Source organism: Anas acuta, chromosome Z (assembly GCF_963932015.1).
Source record: "Anas acuta chromosome Z, bAnaAcu1.1, whole genome shotgun sequence".
NCBI lineage: Eukaryota > Metazoa > Chordata > Aves > Anseriformes > Anatidae > Anas > Anas acuta.
In genome coordinates, this window is record NC_089017.1 from 68024949 (window position 1) to 68044215 (window position 19267).

A 19267-nucleotide genomic window follows, 5' to 3' on the forward strand; every position below is an offset into this window, starting at 1 on the left:
GAAGCTGAAGTGCCTGCATTTTCTTCTGGGGCTGCTGTACAGAAGTTATTTTCTTGTGAACCATTTGTCGGTGGTTTCTCTGGTTGTTTGGTGTATAGTGAATACAGGTGTTTTTCAATACTCTGTCATTTACAGTGAACCCGGAGGCACAGCTATGAACTCTTACCAGATTCACTAAATAACAAACAAATGGACAAAATAGACTACGGCACCTTGAAGAGCAGCATTTTCGGTCAGTCCTTTACAAATGGTGGGCATTTAAAATTATTATTTCAGGGCTGTCCAGGTTTTGAGACATCTTAAAGGGGGCCTATGTCAGAAATCAAATGCCTGGCATTTTTTCTTTTTAATCTGAAGGGACTCTCAGGTGCCTGAGGTCTGGCATCTAAGAGGTGCAATTCTCAAAAATTAACAGGTCCATTGTAAAAATAATTGCCTTAAACTTCTGCAGGTAAGGCTTGGTCTGTTTTCTCTTGAGAGGAAAACTGCTTTTTATTTCCATTGGAGCTGTAGCAAGTCACAAAAAAAGAAAACCCAGAAGACCTGAAACAGAGCTGGGGATAGGGACACGTGATGTAACGATGTGCAATCTGCTTCTATTCTAGTGAGAAGATACGGCTGGGTTTTAGGGCTGTGAAGTGTTTAATTAGCAGAAAGACCTACTGAGCCCACTACAGAGTCATTGATTTTCTAGTACTTTGCGTTGCCTTGAAATCACAGCATCAGTCCAATGGTTACCTGATTGCAAGAAAAGAAAATGATGACACTTGGTTGCTCTTGTTTGAAAGATAGCTTCCTCCATCCCTCAAAATTGCTTGAATACATTTATTTTTTTTTAATATTAGTGTGATTTGTAGGACCTCTGTTTTAAAATATAGCTTCGTTCCCGTTTTTTAAAATGCTTTTGCACTGCGTTATTTTAAGAAAGTCATATGCTGAACGTTGAAACACAGAACAGCCTCAGCTTTAGCAGGGGAGAAGCTGCGACCCGCAGCCTCCACAGGCTGTGAATGTGATTTCCCACCACCAGCACCTGGTGCTGGGAAGCCGTAGCAGCCCTGTGCCCTATGCCCTGTGCCTGTGTCGTGCTGGGTACCCGTACGTGCTAACTCCGTGGGAAAAGCCAGGCACAGTGGCAAAGGGCATGGTGAGAGGGGACAGGCATCAACTCAGCAGCAGACAGGCCTGAAGCTTTCATTTTAACCCTCTTTGTGGTCAAGATGGATGATAAGGACTCTGGCATGGCACATTCAATCCATTGTGTTTGAGCTGAAACTAAGTGGTGCTTCAGCTTTTCTGCAAGAATATGTTTTCTCAAGCCAGTATAGGATGTACTTTCAATTCAAGTAAGTAAAGCTTTCATTTACTCACAAGATTGATGTCAGGCCTTATCCGTTTCATACCATTCGGTAGGTGACTAAGCTTTCCTAAAAAATAACAGAGAGCCAGGTGCAGCAGTCCCGAGCCTGGCCACGCAGAATTACACATGCACAGGGGACACAGGCTGAGTCCTCATTAATGGGAAGAACCTGGTGCTTGTAACTTGTAACCCACATTTCTTATGGACATCTCCATTATTCAAGGAAAAGACAAAAAAAAAAAAAAAAAAAAAAAGAACTAAGCAGTGCTGTAGATCACTGCAGGCCAATATTTGGGATTGAAAGGGAGACAGAGCGCTGCAGGTCTCTACATAAATATCTCCAGCAGCCCTTCTCAGAGGCACCAGGAGACCAGGGCATTGGTGTGGCACACAGACAGCTACAGACCTAGTGACCTACAGCTAGTGACTGTGAGGAGAGCCGAATGACAGGACAAGCACAAATATTTTATGACAAATCGTCATAATTACGAACACATTTCTGGCGAAGACTCACTTTTCCCACACCAGGGGCACTCGATATGGCTTATGCTTCTGGTGTTAATTAAGACACTCCCAAAGTGTACCTTGCCTACCTTAGACGTCAATAAAAATCCGATTATAAAGAGATTATTTTGTACCTCCAACACCTACAGGAGATCTGAATGCGCTCCATCCAGCTCCAACAGCAGTGTGCAACAAGCCTGTGCTCCACACGGAGAGCTTTGGCACCAGGGACATCATCCCCAACCCCGAATCAGCAGAGTCTGAGCAGCCTCCTGCGATCTGTGTGCCACTCAGCATCTGCAGCAAGTGCAGCTGTAAGCATATGCATGTGTTTTTAGGATAAAAGATGAGGATACATGGGGAAGGCTGGAAGTTTCTTTCTTTCTGAGGCACATTTCCAGGTCTGCCAGGCCCAGAGAACAGGCTTGGCTTCTCACCTGGGCCTTGCAAATACGTAAGTAGTTGACTCCAGCAAAGTGCTTCCCCTTTCTGTGGCTCAGTTTATGCTTTTGTTAAGTGAGGAGCACAACAGCTGCTGTGTGACGATGCTCTCCACAAACATGGGGAGAGAACGGGCAAAGAGGTGAGCTGCACTTGGAAAAGACAAACGTTCTGCAAGGAGTGCCCTGCTGCAGGATGAGGAGTTCCCACCTTTCCCCCGCCAGGTTAGAATAAAGCAGAGCACCACGAGCATAATTGTTGATCACCATCTGACTCCTAATGAGTGCAAAATCTCTCAGTAGCTTTACCTGCAGCTGGTGTCTCAAAGTCACCACGGGATGATTACTCCCTTATCTGTCTTAAATTCTTTTCACTCCCAAATTCAGATGCTGAACACGAAAGAATTAAAGACACAATTCCCAGCTGTTATGTGAAAAAAAAAAACACAACATCATGAGACACAGGAAAGCTAACATTTGCTTGTAAATAATGCATTACATGTCAGACTGGTAAGAACCACAGCAGTGATTCACAGTGTTTGCTTTTTTCCTCATGAAAATTATCTCAGTTTCAAAAAGCTGTCATATTAATGGGGACTGCAAGGTGCATTTGGCAATTCACTGTAAATATTATTTATGGGGATATTTCTGAAATCAGTTTGGCTGTCAGATAGAAGGGTGTGTAATTTACACTACACTGCATGTGTTAGGAAATCCCATAGGTATACTTCCCTCTGCCACTTGAAATCAACACTGCAGGAAATAGTTTGTAGGAAAGAAAAAAACAGATAAAAGATGAGAAGGGGGGGAGGAGGAGGAGGCTATGCATTGGCTTTCATTGTTTTGGGTATCAGAAGTGAGAAAGAGATCTATAATGATATATCTACGGGAATGCACAATGCATACCAAGCACCCCTCGTGGCATGGAGGTTGGCCTCTTCCTCCAGCCCCGCGCAGATCAGGGCACAGACTTCGCTCCTCAGTTGCGAACCGTGCCCTCTGGGGTTTATTTCTGCCTTCTCAGATGGTCTGAAAAGAACCAGCACAGAACGAGAATATTTATCAAGTGCACAATGCTTCCCTGGGAAGCTCAGACAGGCTGAAAAGTAGCAGCCACAGGGACAAGAAAATACACATTTCCCATCTCGTTTACTATCAGTGTTGAGGGAAGTAGCTTCCTGACCAGGACCTGGAGACTATTACTGCCAGGGAGATAAGCAATCATTGATGGGAGCTGAGATCTCCCACTCATCGATGGCTGCACGTCACCTGCTGCCCTTAGCATACGCGAACAGACTGCATGGCCAGGAAGCTCTGTGCACAGGTCACAGCACAGAGGTTTTGCTTTCCTCTGACCAGCAAGTCACCTGCTAGGGCAGAGTTTGAAAGCACACCACTGCTGGTGTCCCGTTGACAGGCTGTGGTGATCCACAGCTGCCAATGCTCAATTACACAAAAAGCCTCTGAAGATGTAAGGATGTCCATAAATCTACCTACTGTGATCATGTTTTCAGCGCTTGCTGACTTGAATGTGCTTTCTTCCTCTCTGAACAACCTGTATTCAAGGGAAGAGCTAAAAATCATGTCCCCAGGGAAGCACATCACTTGTTTCCTTCTATCAGGAGCATGGAAAGGAGGAGGATGTGTTGTTTAAGCTGTAGAGGTTCTGGGGTAAGCCCTGTGGTTCCAACAACCGCAGAAACTCACTGGTGCAAACTTTTAACCTAGCAGTGTGTGAAAGCCACTTAGCCAAGTAATCTTGAAAATAACTTCATGGTTCATTGCAGAAAGCTCTGTGTGGTGGATTTCAGCCTACGGATGTCCTGCAGGCATCCTGCAAGTGGCCGCCCCAATGGCACCACTAGCAGGGCTACGCTGGTCTTTCATTAAATAAACACAAAATCCATGAGGATTCCCCAGGCAGCCTTGCTCTTCCCCAAAACAGAGCTGAGGGCAGAGCCTGTGGGTGCTGCCAGCAGCGGGGAGTGCTGTTCCTGTCCACGGGGCCTCGGGGTAGGGCTGGGAGATCCTGATCCTATGAAATGAGCTCCGGCTCAGGCGGTCTGATAACAGACTACAGACCTCCAACGAATCCAGCTTGGATGGGGCTTCTCATCAAGGAAGAGCAGAGAGATATGAAGAAAAAAGCTGTGGTTCACTTCTTTCTGTGCTTCAGTTCATCTTTGAGTTCTTTACCTCTTTCTATTCTTGACACATTACAGCTCTGTGCCATCACTCAGCAAGTGCAATCTTACTATCTTTTAGGCTGTCTTATCCACGTTGTTTTTCAGCATAAGATGTCCCCAGTACTGTGACCTGCTCTTACCCCAGCATCTGGGGCACACAAGGGCTCTAGACAGACTACACCAACAATCTGTGCTGATTGGAAAGGTGAATTACTATTGTAGTAAATGAAATAAAATGATTCTTGAGTGATTACACATGTTAAAGTACTCCTCGGCACATGGGTCAGCGCTGGATTACAAACCTTCTGGTTTTATGCGACGGACTTAATGGACACTGCTAGAAGAAAGGTATCGCAGGCTTTGTATATTCTGACTACTAATGATTTGCACCTGAACATGCAATTTCAACATGAGAAAAGCTTTAGCTGAGATTACTGTACAGGGATAGATTAATGATTTTAATACTGATTAATAGCGGAAAAGAAAAAGTGAGTGTGGCAAGACAAATTGATGCATCTGACACTAATTACTAGAGTGTGGTTTCTAAGACAGAAGCTTCCACATACAACATTTGTAACTCTGACAGCTAATTATACCTAGATATATCACTAAGTCCCTCATGATTACACAGAATAATTTTAGGCATAACTTAAAAATATTACAAAAGCTGTGTCATTTTTTCCCCTCTTTCACATACCTATGAGCCTAAGCCCCAGATTTCTGAAAGCAGATCTTTCAGCACGTAAGATGAAAACACCACAGCTGGCAAGTTTAAACTACGTCCGTGGAGCAACTAGAGCTTTACAAAGGAGAAGGGTGTTTGCTATATCACTGCCTGGATCACATGCAGTCTGTGCAGCAACACTGAGAGAGCCTGTCTTTCAATGTGATAGCACAGAGTGTCTGTTTCTAGAGAAGGCTGTTCCTCCTTAAATGTGCAATGTGCAGCCTGCTGTTTAAATTCAACTAAAAAATAAAATCAAAACTTCTGCTGTATCTTTTTTTTTTTTTTTTACCTCTGTATGTTTCCAAACTTGGACTGATTCATACATCCTCTTCTGCGTACACAGATTTCCAGTTCTTTTTCTTCAAAGCATCTCAGATAATCAGCTCACACTACAGAATAATTTGAGTAGTCAGAACAGTTTTGTGGTGAAATTACTCTTGGTAATTAAAAAGAAAAAGCTACAGAGAACCAACCACTGAAAACAGAAATGACAGTACTCTTTCCTCCACTGCCCACAAACCCATCATCATTCCCATGACTCACCATAACAGACCCCTCAAAAAGCACAATATGAATAACTGATACTAAATTTGCACATCTTTTAGCTTTCTCAGGCCTCCTCCACAAGATTCTCCTTCTTAAACAGGTTGAAGTATGACACAGCTTCTGCAAAGCTCCATACTCAGCTGAGGTACATGAAAGTGGTGGCGTTTTCCTCACAACTGCACCAACCTCTTGGCCCCTTGCTCTGTCTTCTTGCACATAAGGAATGGAGCTGTTAATATTGCCTGTACTTCACAAATTCTCACTGTGTTCAGGCAATCCCTGCAGATGGGAACAAGAACGCAAGAAACCCTGGATGTCACTAAGGATATCTGCAAACTGCTCCCTGCACTCTTTATGTGCTGTCCACACTCCTGATATTATTTCTACAGCTCCAGAAACTAGATGGGACAGCTAAGGCTCTGCAGAGGACTGAGCTGCTTCAGATGGGCATCAATTTAACAGATGCTTTCTGATTTCTGGTTTTCACTTAATTTCTCTTTAAATCTTCCCTCCACAGGAAAAGCTATCAAGGTACAAGTATAATTTTAGTAATGAAATTGTAGGTGTGTAAGAATGTCTATGTAAGGACTATTTTTCCCTGTAAGTTATTTTATAACCACATAGCATAACCACAATTACAAAATTAAGATAAAAGATTTTCTTATACCATGGAGCTAGAATTGATTACTACAGATAAAAAACAGCAAGGAAGAAAAGAAACAGAAATGAAACGCACCATGTATTGAAAAGGACATGATGAAAATTATGTCCTTTTTTTAAACTTAATTGTCCTGGCACACAGTGTGATTAATCTGAAATGTCCAGACAAATTTAGAGGCTTTTATTTTGACTGTTTGAAGCAATTGCTTTTTCCCCTTCTTGGTGACTTTAATTCACTTTTGTATTTCACAAAATAAAGAGGCAGGCACACTATATCTAAGGACTTGAGTAGACCAGGGAATGCTACAACAGCAAATGATACACTTGATAATGTCCCTGCATATGGCAAAAAAAGAGTGACCAACTGATGCATTTGATAAATTCACGTCTGCTTTGACTTTCTATAATTCATGAAGTCAAATATACACAATAATAAAGAACACAAATGCTGATAAAGTATCCATCTTTTGGTGACCCTGGTTTGGACATTTATTCAAAGGAAGCACAGAAACAGGGAAGAGATGTGCAAGTGCCATGCACTTGACACTCCCAGGAAGTCTTATGGCTGACTTTGACTTGACAAAGGAACAGAAATAGGGGGTAAAAACCTCTGTTCAACAACACTGCTTTTTCATTATTTGAACTCATACTCCCACAAGGCAACCACAAGAATCCGGGATGAAGGAGTATTTGAGATACTGAAGTAAACGAATTAAAAGGTCTGACAGTTCCTGCTATGGACAAAATCAGACTTGGCAGTTCTGAGAAACAGCATCGCTCATTCTGCCTCGAGTCGAGGTAGGACAGGAAGAATAAGATTTCCAAATGCAGAATCTTGAGTTATGAAGTATCCTGAAGAATGTGCATGTGCATGCTGGAAAAGAGGAAAATATTTGTTAAAGCATAACTCCCTGCAGCACTAATACAATTCAAGACTTTATAGATTCTGCAGCATTAACTACGATTTTCTTCCAGTCTGCTCTTCAGCCCTGATACCCAAATTCAAAAACAGTATTTTAAATCAGACACGTCTGAACAGGGCCCATCAGGGGGATTAACTTGGACATTCCCTGCTGTGCCCTTTTTGAGAAATCCCCCAAACGTTGGTAAGTGAATTGCTGAACATTCTCCTTCGAGACCCCACACTTCCAGTCCCACCCATAACCAACTTACAGGTCTCGGTACGGATGCCAGGTGTGACTCTGTGCCAGAGGTGTGCATCAGTGGTGTCACACAAGCTGAGGCTGCACCTACAAATGCTGTGTGAGCACACATCCTGCAACACCAGCTGTCTGCTCACGTGATGTATGTTTGCACACCTGAGGAGGCAACCTGCTGCTTATGTCTCTAAATAACCTTTGTGAAATCTGATATGGCTCTTTCCAGCTCAAATACTGGACTCCGTAAGATAGATGGCCTGCACATTCTTTCCTTCCACTAGGGGGGAGGAGCCCTGCTGAATATCTAATTGAACTTGAGTCAACAGTGTGCCCATACCAAAGGATACGAGCGCAGCAGTCTGCACTGGCAACAGCAAAGCCAGCAGGCCAAGGGAAGCTATTAATTCCCTCAGATCAGCACTCACAAGGCTGTGTTTGGGATACTGTGCTCATTTTTGGGTTTCCAGCGTGAGACACAAGCTGGAGGGAGTACAGCAGAGAGCCAAAGAGCTGGCTGAGGGCTGGAGCTCTCAACATCCAAGGGGAAGATGAGGGAACTGAGCTTATGTAGTCAGAAGAGAAAGCTGAAAGGAGATCTTAGGCTGTTTTCAGTTACCTGTTGAGGGGTATAGAGCAGACAGCTAGACTTGGAGCCAAAAAAGACAGTGAGAAGCATGACTGGTATGACTAGTTCTCCCTACAGTTCACGAGACATTTGTAAGTCTGATGAAACTGACTCCTGACAGAGATGTACAGAACATCTATGGTTATACTACAGGTTACATTCCCAAACCATATCAAGGGAGAAACAGCTGATAGATTTAAACCTGTATCATAACAGAAGATTGTGACAAATGTATGAAACCTAACCTCTGAAAGTGTTTTTCTCATTCTCTCTAGGTGAGAGAAAGCAGGACTGCTCTCTGAAAGGACGAGCATCTAAATCAGAGCCAAGCTGAGCTGAAGCCGACTGTATCAGCTTACCTGCAGTGCAGCCTTCTGCTGTGCTGCGATGTGCTGCTGCTCAGCATGATCACGGAAATCCTTGTTTAGTGGTGATCTTGCAAGTGCAATGCTGCAAAAAAGAACAAGATGGTATGAGACACACCCTCAGATAAAATTGTCCTTACCATTCGAGCCATAGGTTTCATGACTTCTGCAGCTCATGATTTACTTGGGTTATGGCCAGACATCTTTAACGATTGTTTGGGAAACTTATTTGTTAACATAAGGGAGAAAGGGAAAATGGAGTGATGACAGCCGTAGCATTTGACTTAGCAAAAACAACCGATGCCAAGCTAAACCTGGAAGGCTTACAGTTCTCAATTCTGTTGTGGATTTCGCCCATGGGTGGAGTCCCACTGCAGTCAGGGGAAGCAGTGGGGTACAACCTTCAACAATGTCAGTAATTTTTAAAACCACAGCTTTGTGTTTTTGCCATTACTCAGTCACTCAGTGACTGTTCTAATAACTGTGATAAACAGAAGCACTAACAAGAGCTCTGCAGTCTTCAGCATAAAACCAATTCTTCAGCAAGTGGGCAGCAGATTACTGCTTGTGGTAAAAAAAGCTTCCTATTGACATAACTGAAATAATGATCCCCTGATGACAGCTTATGATACCTGCAATTGATTCTGCTGATGTATCCCAGTGCAGTGCACGTTAAGTTTCAAACTAAAGTTTCAAAGTATGTTTCCTTTTCTTTTTTATCTTAAGATTTGTTCACCTTGCTAAACAAAGAGAAGAAATTAAAAGGAGACTTCCCCCCCCCCCCCACTCTATGTAATTAACATGGCCAGTCATCCTCCAGATGGAAATCAGTGTGGACTGCCATCAGAGCTGCACTGCAAGGCAGGTGACAACTACCTCTCAAATTGCTTCTGGAGACTGGTGCTAGAAGTTCAGCTCTGCTCACTCGTAGAGACAAAAGCAGGAAGGTCAAGGGATCCAAGGAAACTCATCAGCTGATTTTTCCTAGCAGCTCCAAAGTCCATAGCTGATTTACTAAATCAGTTTTTCAAAATCAGCCACGCTTATGAAAAGACCTTTAGCTAAAGTTAGACTTAAATGCATAATGAAAGCAAAGTAGTAATCCTCTAAACATACTTTGTGACAAACTAAGATAAGCGTCTGCTGGAGAAAGGTACTAAGTTTATATAAAATGTAAGATTTTCAGTCATTTTGAAGGTATTTATGCTGCATTTAATTATTTATCCTCTAACTTTTCAATATGATTTTTGTAGATAATCTTAAGACCTCATCACACACTGACACTTTTCAAGAAATGTTTTCTGGTTTTAGATAGAGGATTCCCATGTACTAAGGCTAGAGACCAGTAACTCATTCACCCTTACAGAGGTTGTGCCACTACTGTGTTTTATGCACATCAAGTGTTTTTCTGCCACATTTGCAGAAATTCCTACGTCTTATTTTTGGTGACTCTGTAGCTTAAAGCCCACAGCACGAGATCCCTGCCATAGAATTCTCAGTTGCTCAAATCTATGCATCAGCCCAACGTGGCAAAGCAGAGTCCGACTGCTAGTTTGTCCCCCTTTGAAATTCTAGTTTCTAACTCCACTCACTAGCATGTGCTTTATTTAATTAGAGAAAAAAGAAACCAAACAAGCACTCATTGAAACTCTGCTGGAGTTGTGATGAAGTGTGGCAATGCTGTTGCCAGGAGCCAGCGGCTGTACATATTGCTATGACTATTTCTACTTCCTCTCTAACCAGTAGCTGTGCCTGAGTATTACCTGCATGTGGAGCTACATAACAGATCTAACTGAGGCAGCTTCACATAGTTTGCACGCTTTTTGACAGTATGAAGGAGTTAAAGATGATCTAAAATCTCCTTCAGAAAAGCAGCAGGCAGCACCCAGGCTGTACTCCCAGTGTCTAACTACTGTGCAGATGCCCTGTGTCTATAACATGGCATTGCACATGCTTCATGCCAGCCCTAAAGCACAACAACCCCCATTTCTCCAGGTAGGCTGGTGTTTGATTCTCTAGATACTGAAAATGACAAAAATCCCCCCCCCCTTTTTTTTTTTTTCCTTAAAAGGGAGATATTCCAGTGACAGCTTCTAAACTCAAATTAAGATCATTACACCTCATGGTGCCCAATTATAGTTACAATTCAGTGTCTTTTACAAGAAGATGTGCAGTAATATAAGCTGGCTCTGTCCTGCATGCAGGGAGTTTCAAGGATAACTCACTCCTTACTGTAAGCGTTCCCCTCTAAAAACACAGTACCCTGAAACTACTGGTCTGCTATCTGCATTCCTTAGAACACTTTAGCTTAATAATTAAATGCTCTCTATGCACCTACTCCCTGATTCTTCTTTAAGGTAGACTTCAATACAGTTGAATAAGTGTACCTGTTTCTCCTTCTCTCAAATAGATATTAAGTAAACCAAAATTCAAGGTCTGCAAAAATTTTTAAATATTAATGTGTTCTTAGCATGCAAGGTCTCTCTGACTAGTTATTGAGCATGATGAACAAACACTCCTGTTAAGTGTTTATACAGGTTTACAGCTCGCTTGCTATTCCTTTTTTCCCCTCTGATTTAACCAGTGATGTCTGAACAACTCTAAAAGAAATATAAAATACCTGGCTCCAGGGTGATTTGTGGAAGACTGGTTTTGCATAAGTAACTTTCTCTTCTCCTTGTCTAGTTCTGCCAGGATTGCAACCCTATTTTTATTCTGGAAACCTGGTGAGAATGACAGAAAAACATTAGAAAGATTTACTTCATTTTTATGGTCCAACTCTAACCTTGTGGAATTAAAAGTCCAGCACAATATGACGTTATGATGAATACACTAATCTTCAAAGCTTTGCTCTCATCTGAAAGGCTATTATTAAAGGCTATTAATAAATAGGTTTAATTTACCTCTCCTCATTTTACAACATGAAATACCTTCCTTAAGATATCATACATATTAATACATTTTAAAATACAGGTTTCTACCTCGGGTTAGATCCTACTACCCCTTCCCAAGCCACCTCTGGAGCTGTGGCCATGGTAGGTGATCAAATAACTTCCCTTTCAAAGAAAAGGCAGACTTACCAGCTCCTAGATTTGAATGCAGTCACTGAAAGTACAACTGAATGATACCAGTTTAATTAGTCACAGGGACTCATTTTTTATCCTAGTAAACTTAAACTATAGTACAGGTTTTACAAAGTAACAGCTAAGAATGAGACCACGAATAAGGGCGCAGATGTGCTTGCACATAGACAGCCTGTTATTCAATCCAGGGAGAAAGGTTTTAATACACTCATGTCCTTATGTATACAAACTATCCTCAGCCTGAGTTTGGAGAATGCCCGCAACGCTGTAACAGAGAAGAAAAATTATATTGTCTGTAAACAACACGAGAAAGTGGCCTTTGTTTGCCTGCATGTCACTCTCTGAAATCAGAAAGGGACCTTGTATTGTAGAGAAGGAGGCAGGAAGTAGACTGATGGAGGGAATTCAGAAAATGCCTAAAATGGCTGCTATTTATCTATTTTCAAACTTGTCTGTAAACAAAAATGTGGCCCAGCAACCGTACTTACATCAGACTTTTGCATGGTACAGGAGCTCGCTGTATCCCAGCGTCAACTGTGCTGTGGCTACCAAATAAACCAGACATGAGGTGCCTGCCACAGCCCAGCACACCACGTACAGCAGCGTGACTGCGGGCCACAGCTACAGAGAGAACTTTAGCAGGCCCCCATGTCACCGATATCACCCCTGATATCAAGAACGTAGACGCTTCTTTACCTAATTTGCTGCCAGTCTCTAAAATACTGAGCCACTACGATATCATAAAAAGTAGGTGTAAGGGTCAAATTCTCTCTTTATTTGCTCTGTATAAAGAGCCAAAGTAATTTCCACTGGAAATTTGTGGGCCATGCCCTCAGGACCCACCCTTGTACTGTGCTGCATTAAAATGAGTAAAAAAAATGGTAGCCCACATGCTGTTAGCAAGGCCGGATGAGTAACTCTTAAGGGAAGTATCAGCCTACTAATGTACAGTGACTTACAGTGTATTTGCAGCACCTGCACTTGAAGTTCATTCCTTTTGAGAGATCTTTTGTTGCTGCTCTATTGCATAATCCAATATTTCTTTTATCAGCACGCCTCAGTGAAGGAGACAATTATCAAGTAGAAACCTTCTACTCTAAATAATAATTTGCATCTTTATTGCCTTGCTATTAAACCCTCACCTTTTCCTTTCACTACGCCTAACATATGCACTCAGTGTCTCTTGGTCCTTGCTTTCTCGAAAGGAGCTGAGCCACTCCATTACTTTTTACCGTGTTTTTATGCAAGATTGCCCACGATCACCTTCACATTTGTTAACAGATTTTAAATTAAATGTAACTAGCCCCTATTTTCACATTTGTCCATCTCTCCTTCACATGTTGCATTATTCCCACTTAAACTCTCTGTTTTGCAGCCGCATTGGTTCAGGTCTTCCATGTTTCTCTGTGTTTTAGGTAACCTACACCATCTTTTTCTGAGCACCCTGCACCTGTGAGAAGTTCAAGACACTGAAACACAGCTGGATGCACGCTCCAGGAGATGCAACAGCTACGAGATCTTGCCAACAAGCTGCGATTCAGCACCTCTAAGTTGCAGCTAGCCCAGCCTGTTCCTTTTCAGCAATTCTGGAGACAACAGGACAACTGGAATACAGCAAAGCGGGCCTGAGCTAAAGTCCTTATGTCTGCATGCTCATGCTACGCATCAGGCAGGATGATTAAAACTTGACATATTACTCAGTAGCTTTCTGCCAGTGCTTGTTTTTCCTGAAATGCATAAATCTAAGCTTGAAAGTCAAACGATATGGTGATTGAGGCAGAAAAAAAGATCACTTTTTAATATACATTACTATCAGCTAAAAATAGAGACTAAATATGCTTACATTTTTATCACGAAGCAGATGGCGTGATTCAGAAAGCTTTAAGACATATGTAAGAATAAAATTTTAATAGAATTTTAAATGCTATTTTTTAGACTGTGATCAGAAACCAAGCAAGATAATCACGATCTTCCATTTTAGTGCAAGTCTTGCCATAGTACCGCAGGCCAGAAACTCTAGAGGGATTCAGAAGTCCAAATAATTTTTCTACCCTCTCCTCCTCTACTGAGGTGTTTTTGTTTGTTTGTTTGTTTTTGTTTTTTGTTGCTCTGACACTCAGGCAGCACCCATCAGCAACCTACTGTACTGAAGAAGTCATTTAAGAGAATTTGTTAATGATGAGTAGAAAAAAGCCTACTTGAGGAAATGGAGGGGATACAGTCAACACGTACATGTTAGAGTTCCCCAGCTAATAATGCAAGGGTCCTACAGGTGGTAGGACTTATTCATAAAGCAAAACAAAATCTGCTCATTAAAAAGTTAACAGTTGAGAGGGCATGGCATGAGAAATCCATTTTAGTGATGAAAAAATGGCATCCTTACAAAATCATTCATCAAATCTGACAACATATCAGAGATTTTCCTTTAGATTCTTTCCTGCCCAGACTCCTAAAGCTTCAATAAAGGCCGACCTGAAAAGCTATGTAAGTTTCCTACCTCAACTGTAAAGAAGGAAGCCTTCCGTATGTAAATTTTATTCCCCGGTTCTGCTTTGTAGTACTAACGATGTGGCCGTGTCAATTTAAAAAAAAAAAAAAAAGCCAACCTCAGTAAAGACCAGACTTGCACCTATGAAAAGTAGCAGAGATTTTCAAACACAGCAACCCTTATTAAACCTTTTAAGTTTAGTCTTCCCCTAACTGGGAACAGTTGCACTACTGTTTCCAGTTTGAGCAGTGCACTAATATCCTTTAAAGTTTTGCAGGCCCAAGAGTCCAAACACAAGATAACCACCAAGTTCAAGGCATCTCAACAAGTTAGTAGCAGTGTTGGATGTCAAGCTGAGGACTTGGATCTGCACCTCTAAGGTAGCAGAGACATTTCAACGTGTTATTTTTGACATCTGCGCTTCTGACATCACACATTGTTTTATATGCTCTGTGAAACAAAAGACATATTGATAATTCTGCCAGTTAACTCGAGTTATTAGAGTGTATATCAATAGTTTGTCTGTCCCCCAAACAACACCTGCATGCATCAGTGAACGTAAGACACTGATCACTTTTTGGCTGCAAATTTCTCCAGGGAAGGCAATGGCCTTTGGGCACTGTGCTACAGATCAGGCTCAGACACAGAGCAGAACAGTTGGTAGATGATATAACCCAAAGCAAAACACCATGATTTTCCTGTTTAACAGGGACTGAAGGAACAGAATGCCAAACCTGCCTGCTCAGGCTGTGTTACCTGACCACGCTTGCACACCTCTAGGCCAAAAGAGTAAACAACCATCGGGACAGAAGGAGACCCTGCAGAACTGCTACAGCTTGAAGCTTCCAACACTTATTTCAAGGGCTTATTTCTTCCATTATACCAGAACCCTTCTTCCCCGGAGTTTAGCCCTGTCTGAAGCACTTCTTCCATCTGTTGGGACCTAAATGAAATCCTTCTGGAGCACAGTGACATTTCCCTACTCTGAGGGCTTCCTCTTGGGGAGCTCACACATGCAGCAAAGCCTTTGATTTGGTAGCATGCAAGGTGGGTGAGCTTTGGCTTTGCTGTGCACAAACAAAAGCACTACAATAGCAAACTAATTAATGCATGTTGCATAAGTACTGTGAGGGTACACTGTGGAAGCATCGTATTACCACATACTTGAAAGTAATTTCTGTAAAATCAGAAGCTGATAGTTTCTTTTCTACCAAAGTCCACCACTACGGCCTACAAACTCCAGTTGTGGACAATATGCACTAACGTTGAAAGCCTTTCCCTTTCTTCTACATGCTGTAATCAGTTTCATGCAATCAGTGTAATCAGTTTCACGCGGCACTAAAACCCTGAAGTACGGCTTTCATTAAATCCTATCTGGTTTTGCTGTACAAAACAGCTGCAGCTCCTCGTCAGGAAATGAGGGAGTGAGTTGCTTGAACTGCAGCAATATACGGACCATGCAGCAAGATGAAAACAAAGTGTTTGCCTCCTTCATTTTCACTATTAGACTGCATCTGGCCAGGAGAAAGCCACAGAGGCCTTGAACTGGTGAACCTATTTACCTGTGCCTTTCTATTTTTCTTTATAGGCTCATTTAGATGGTCTAAATCAGAAGTTTTTCTTGCCTGCGTTGTGAAAATGATTTTGATATTATTCCTTTGGTGACTCTCTAAAGGACAGACCACTGGAATCTTTTATACTTTGGCATATCAACTTACAAGCCTGTGGAGTTTGGGGGGGGAGCGAACCCAAGGCACTCTGACACTAAAATCCTCTCCTCTTTCCCTATACATTCACACATTTAAGAACAAGCAGCTTTTAAGTCTGCATGACAACATTCTACCCTGTGCAATGATGCTCTCTTGGTTTTTACAAACTAAAGCAAGATTTATTATTGTTTACAGAAAGATTTTCAGAGTTCAAATGTGCAAAGAGACGACTATCTGCCGTCTGCGATACTATTCTCTCTGCACTTTTACAGAAGCCAGTAAACTGTACAAAAGCGACCTTCTGCTGGTCAAGCAGCAAGTAAAAATACGTCTTTCAGACCAACACTTTCCTTCTGTGCTCGGCTAAACCTTCCCACACGCACCTCTAGAGGGCGATTTAAGTCCCTCTTTCGATTTATGGCCCGAGGCATGCCTCCCCCCCCTAACTAAGCATTTGGGCGAGATGTATTGACCATTCCCATGCCGCCAGTGCTTTTGCAGATGCCTCACCATGTGCAGAATCGCTTTGTGGGAATCACCGTGATGATTTTGTTGGGCTTCTCCTCTTAGGCTACCTTGCTGTCCACCCCTTCCCGGGGCCTTGCTGCTGCCACAGCCGGGACTCGCGGCTGCTCCTCGCCACAGGACGGTCGGTGCTTGGTGTTTTAATTGCAAGCAGCCCTCAGGAAGTGGTCGAGGGATGGGTGTGAAGGGATGACCAGAGGCTCAGCTCTCCCGGCGCCCTCATGGTCTCCTCACAACCCCTTCACGCACGCCTCCTCTCGGGGCGCTTGCTCTCACCTCGCTGCTCTCCATCCCTGCCCTTCTTCCTTCACTTTTATTATATTTTTTTTTATTTTTTTTTGCTCTTTCTACCCACACAACTCATGGTTTTGGGTAGCCTCGCTGTCTCCCTTGCCTTCCCCCACACCTGAGGCAAAACCTACCGGGTCCCGAGGGGTTCGCTGCCATCCTCAGCTCCCAGCCCGACCTCTGTCCGGCCGCTTAACCCCACGGATCTCTGAAATCAGAAAATAAAACACAAGAAGAGGCAGAACGCGGGGTTTACCCCTGTATAAGTGCGCATTTCTTTTTATTCAGACACGGATTTTTGCTCTCTCAGGCGCGCCTCAGCTGCGGGCAGGCAGAGCCCTGACACCGAGACGCTGCTGAACTGCCCCCAGTTTTTATTTTATTTTATTATTATTTTTAAGCAGAAACGACATGAGCTGTGGCCTATTTGCTTATTTATTTATTTATTATTTATTTATTTATTCCATTTTGGATCCTTTTATCCACGTTTTATGAATAACCACCCCTTTATGAAGGCCACCCCTGGGTGGGGGGGGCACCCCTGAGGGAGGAGGGAGGGAGGGAGGGGGACAGCCCCCCGCCCTCCCCCCCTTTGGCAGGAATGGACTCGCCCTCTCAGCCCTATTTCCCCCCCCCCCCCGTGGGGAATGGTCTCTCCCGCTCGCCTCCCCCCCTGCACTGCGCGAAATGGTTTCTCCCGCCCACATCTCCCCCCCCCCCCCCCCGCCGCGGGAATGGGCTCGCCCGGCCCGGCCCGGTTCGGTTCGGTGCCACCCGCGGGAGGGCCCCGGCGCCGTTCCGTCCCCCCCCGCCCCCTCCCGGTCCCCTCCCGGTCCCCTCCCGGCCGCCTCCATCCCCATCCCCCCCCCTCCGGTAACTCACGGTGCGCGCTGCCCGCTCATGACGTCACGCTCCCTTGGCGGGCGGTGCGGGAAAGCGTCATGATGGACAGGTCGAGCTGGCCAATCAGCTTCAAGTGCGGCGGGAGGGCCCGCCCCCCTGCCTGGTAACCAAGGCAACGGGGCGGGGACCGGGCCTACCTCGGGCCTGGCCCGGCCGCGGGGCCTCAACGCAGGCCTCTGGGTTGTCAATAAGGCAGTCACACAGCCTGTTGTGGTGTTAAATACAGGATTATTGTTTTAAAGGCAGTAAATTTTCATAAAATAAAGTTTTTTGTTTTTTTTTAAGTCCTATGGGAAATAAAAGTATATAAAGTCATCTGTTGTTGTTCCTGGTGTTATTTCAAGTGGTCTCCTTCATAGCGAGATTTTGGGTCTTGATGCTGCAAAATAAAGTTTGTTTATTTTATTTTTTGTTTCTTTGTTTTTCTTAACCATATTTGAAATAAAAATACACAAAGTCATTTGTCGTCGTTTCGGGTGTTATTTCAAGGGGTGTCCTTAATACTAAGATTTTGGGTCTTAATGCTGTGAAATAAACTTATTGTTTGTTTTTTAACCGTATTGGAAATAAAAATACATAAATTAATTTGTCGTTGTTTTCTGGTGTTATTTCAAGGGGTCTCTGTAATACCGAGATTTGGAGTCTTGATTGTGCGAAATAAAGTTGTGCGATTTTTTTTTTTTAAGCATATTGGACATAAAAATATATATATAAAGTCAGCTGTCATTGTTTCTGGTGTTATTTCATGTGGTCTCTTTAAAACTGAGATTTTGGGTATCGAGGGTGTGAGTTGGGGGGTTTGTATTGGGCATCCTGACCCACCGCGGGGGATCTCAGACCTGGTATCGCGTCTCACACACCACAAGCCTTTAAAATGCATCTGCTGCCTCTCCCAGCAAGTCTGACTGACTTAAAAGACAGTTTCCAGGCTAAAAGTGGAACGAGGGCTTATTAAAATCAGAGTTGTTTTAGTTAGGGTGGAATTACTCATATTGGTAGGAATGTAGGGAGGGTGCCTGCCAAATGCCACGCTGTTCCATTATCTGGACAACCAGATATATACTTAATTGTCAAAGAGAAATTACATTTTTTTTTAGAAAAAAAAATCTTCTGCTGCGGCCAGCTGCAGCAGATGATGTGGAAATAACATTTCAGGGGAGTGTACAGAATGTATAAAAATCCTGTTGGTATCTGCAACATTCATTTGACCTAAAATAGTACATTTTTCATGTATTGTGTATGCAAATTCTGAGAGAGGGAATGTCCTTATGACCAAGTATACTGCCTGGCTGTACACGGATTCATACTTTTCAAAGCCTTGCTAAGAGTGAAAATGTTAAACCTGGACAAGTTAGAGAGATGTCTAGAGACTTGTAATTTCCACATTTAGAATTCGGCTACCCGGACTGTTTGCCTGGTAAAGCCAGTCTCTGTGTGTTTGTGTCTTAATGAAACCCCAACCAGCACCTGAGCAACCAGCAAATAGCTGACAATCACAGGGACTTTTCTGTTTGCTTTAGGACTATTAAAGTTGTGTTAATGCTGTTGAAGGCAAACATTGCTGCCATTTGCACATGCAGGCATTATTTTCAAGTCTCTGCCTAAACAGCTGACTGAACTTCACCGTTTCTGATTTTTTTTTTCCTGTTTGTTTTGTTTTAATAATTTCTCATCGCATCTGACGAGTTGTCATGTGTG

General features: G+C 43.2%; 1 protein-coding gene across 1 annotated transcript; it reads right to left on the minus strand.

The window, feature by feature from the left end:
• Positions 1-6583: 6583 nt before the first annotated feature.
• On the minus strand, positions 6584-17634 carry INIP (INTS3 and NABP interacting protein). Its single transcript, XM_068667066.1, has 5 exons — positions 17549-17634; positions 16801-16874; positions 11194-11296; positions 8568-8658; positions 6584-7297 (listed from the first exon to the last, which is right to left on the minus strand). The coding sequence occupies exons 2-5, from the start codon at positions 16823-16825 to the stop codon at positions 7202-7204; spliced, it is 315 nt and encodes a 104-aa protein (XP_068523167.1). The 5' UTR covers positions 16826-16874; positions 17549-17634; the 3' UTR covers positions 6584-7201.
• Positions 17635-19267: the final 1633 nt, after the last annotated feature.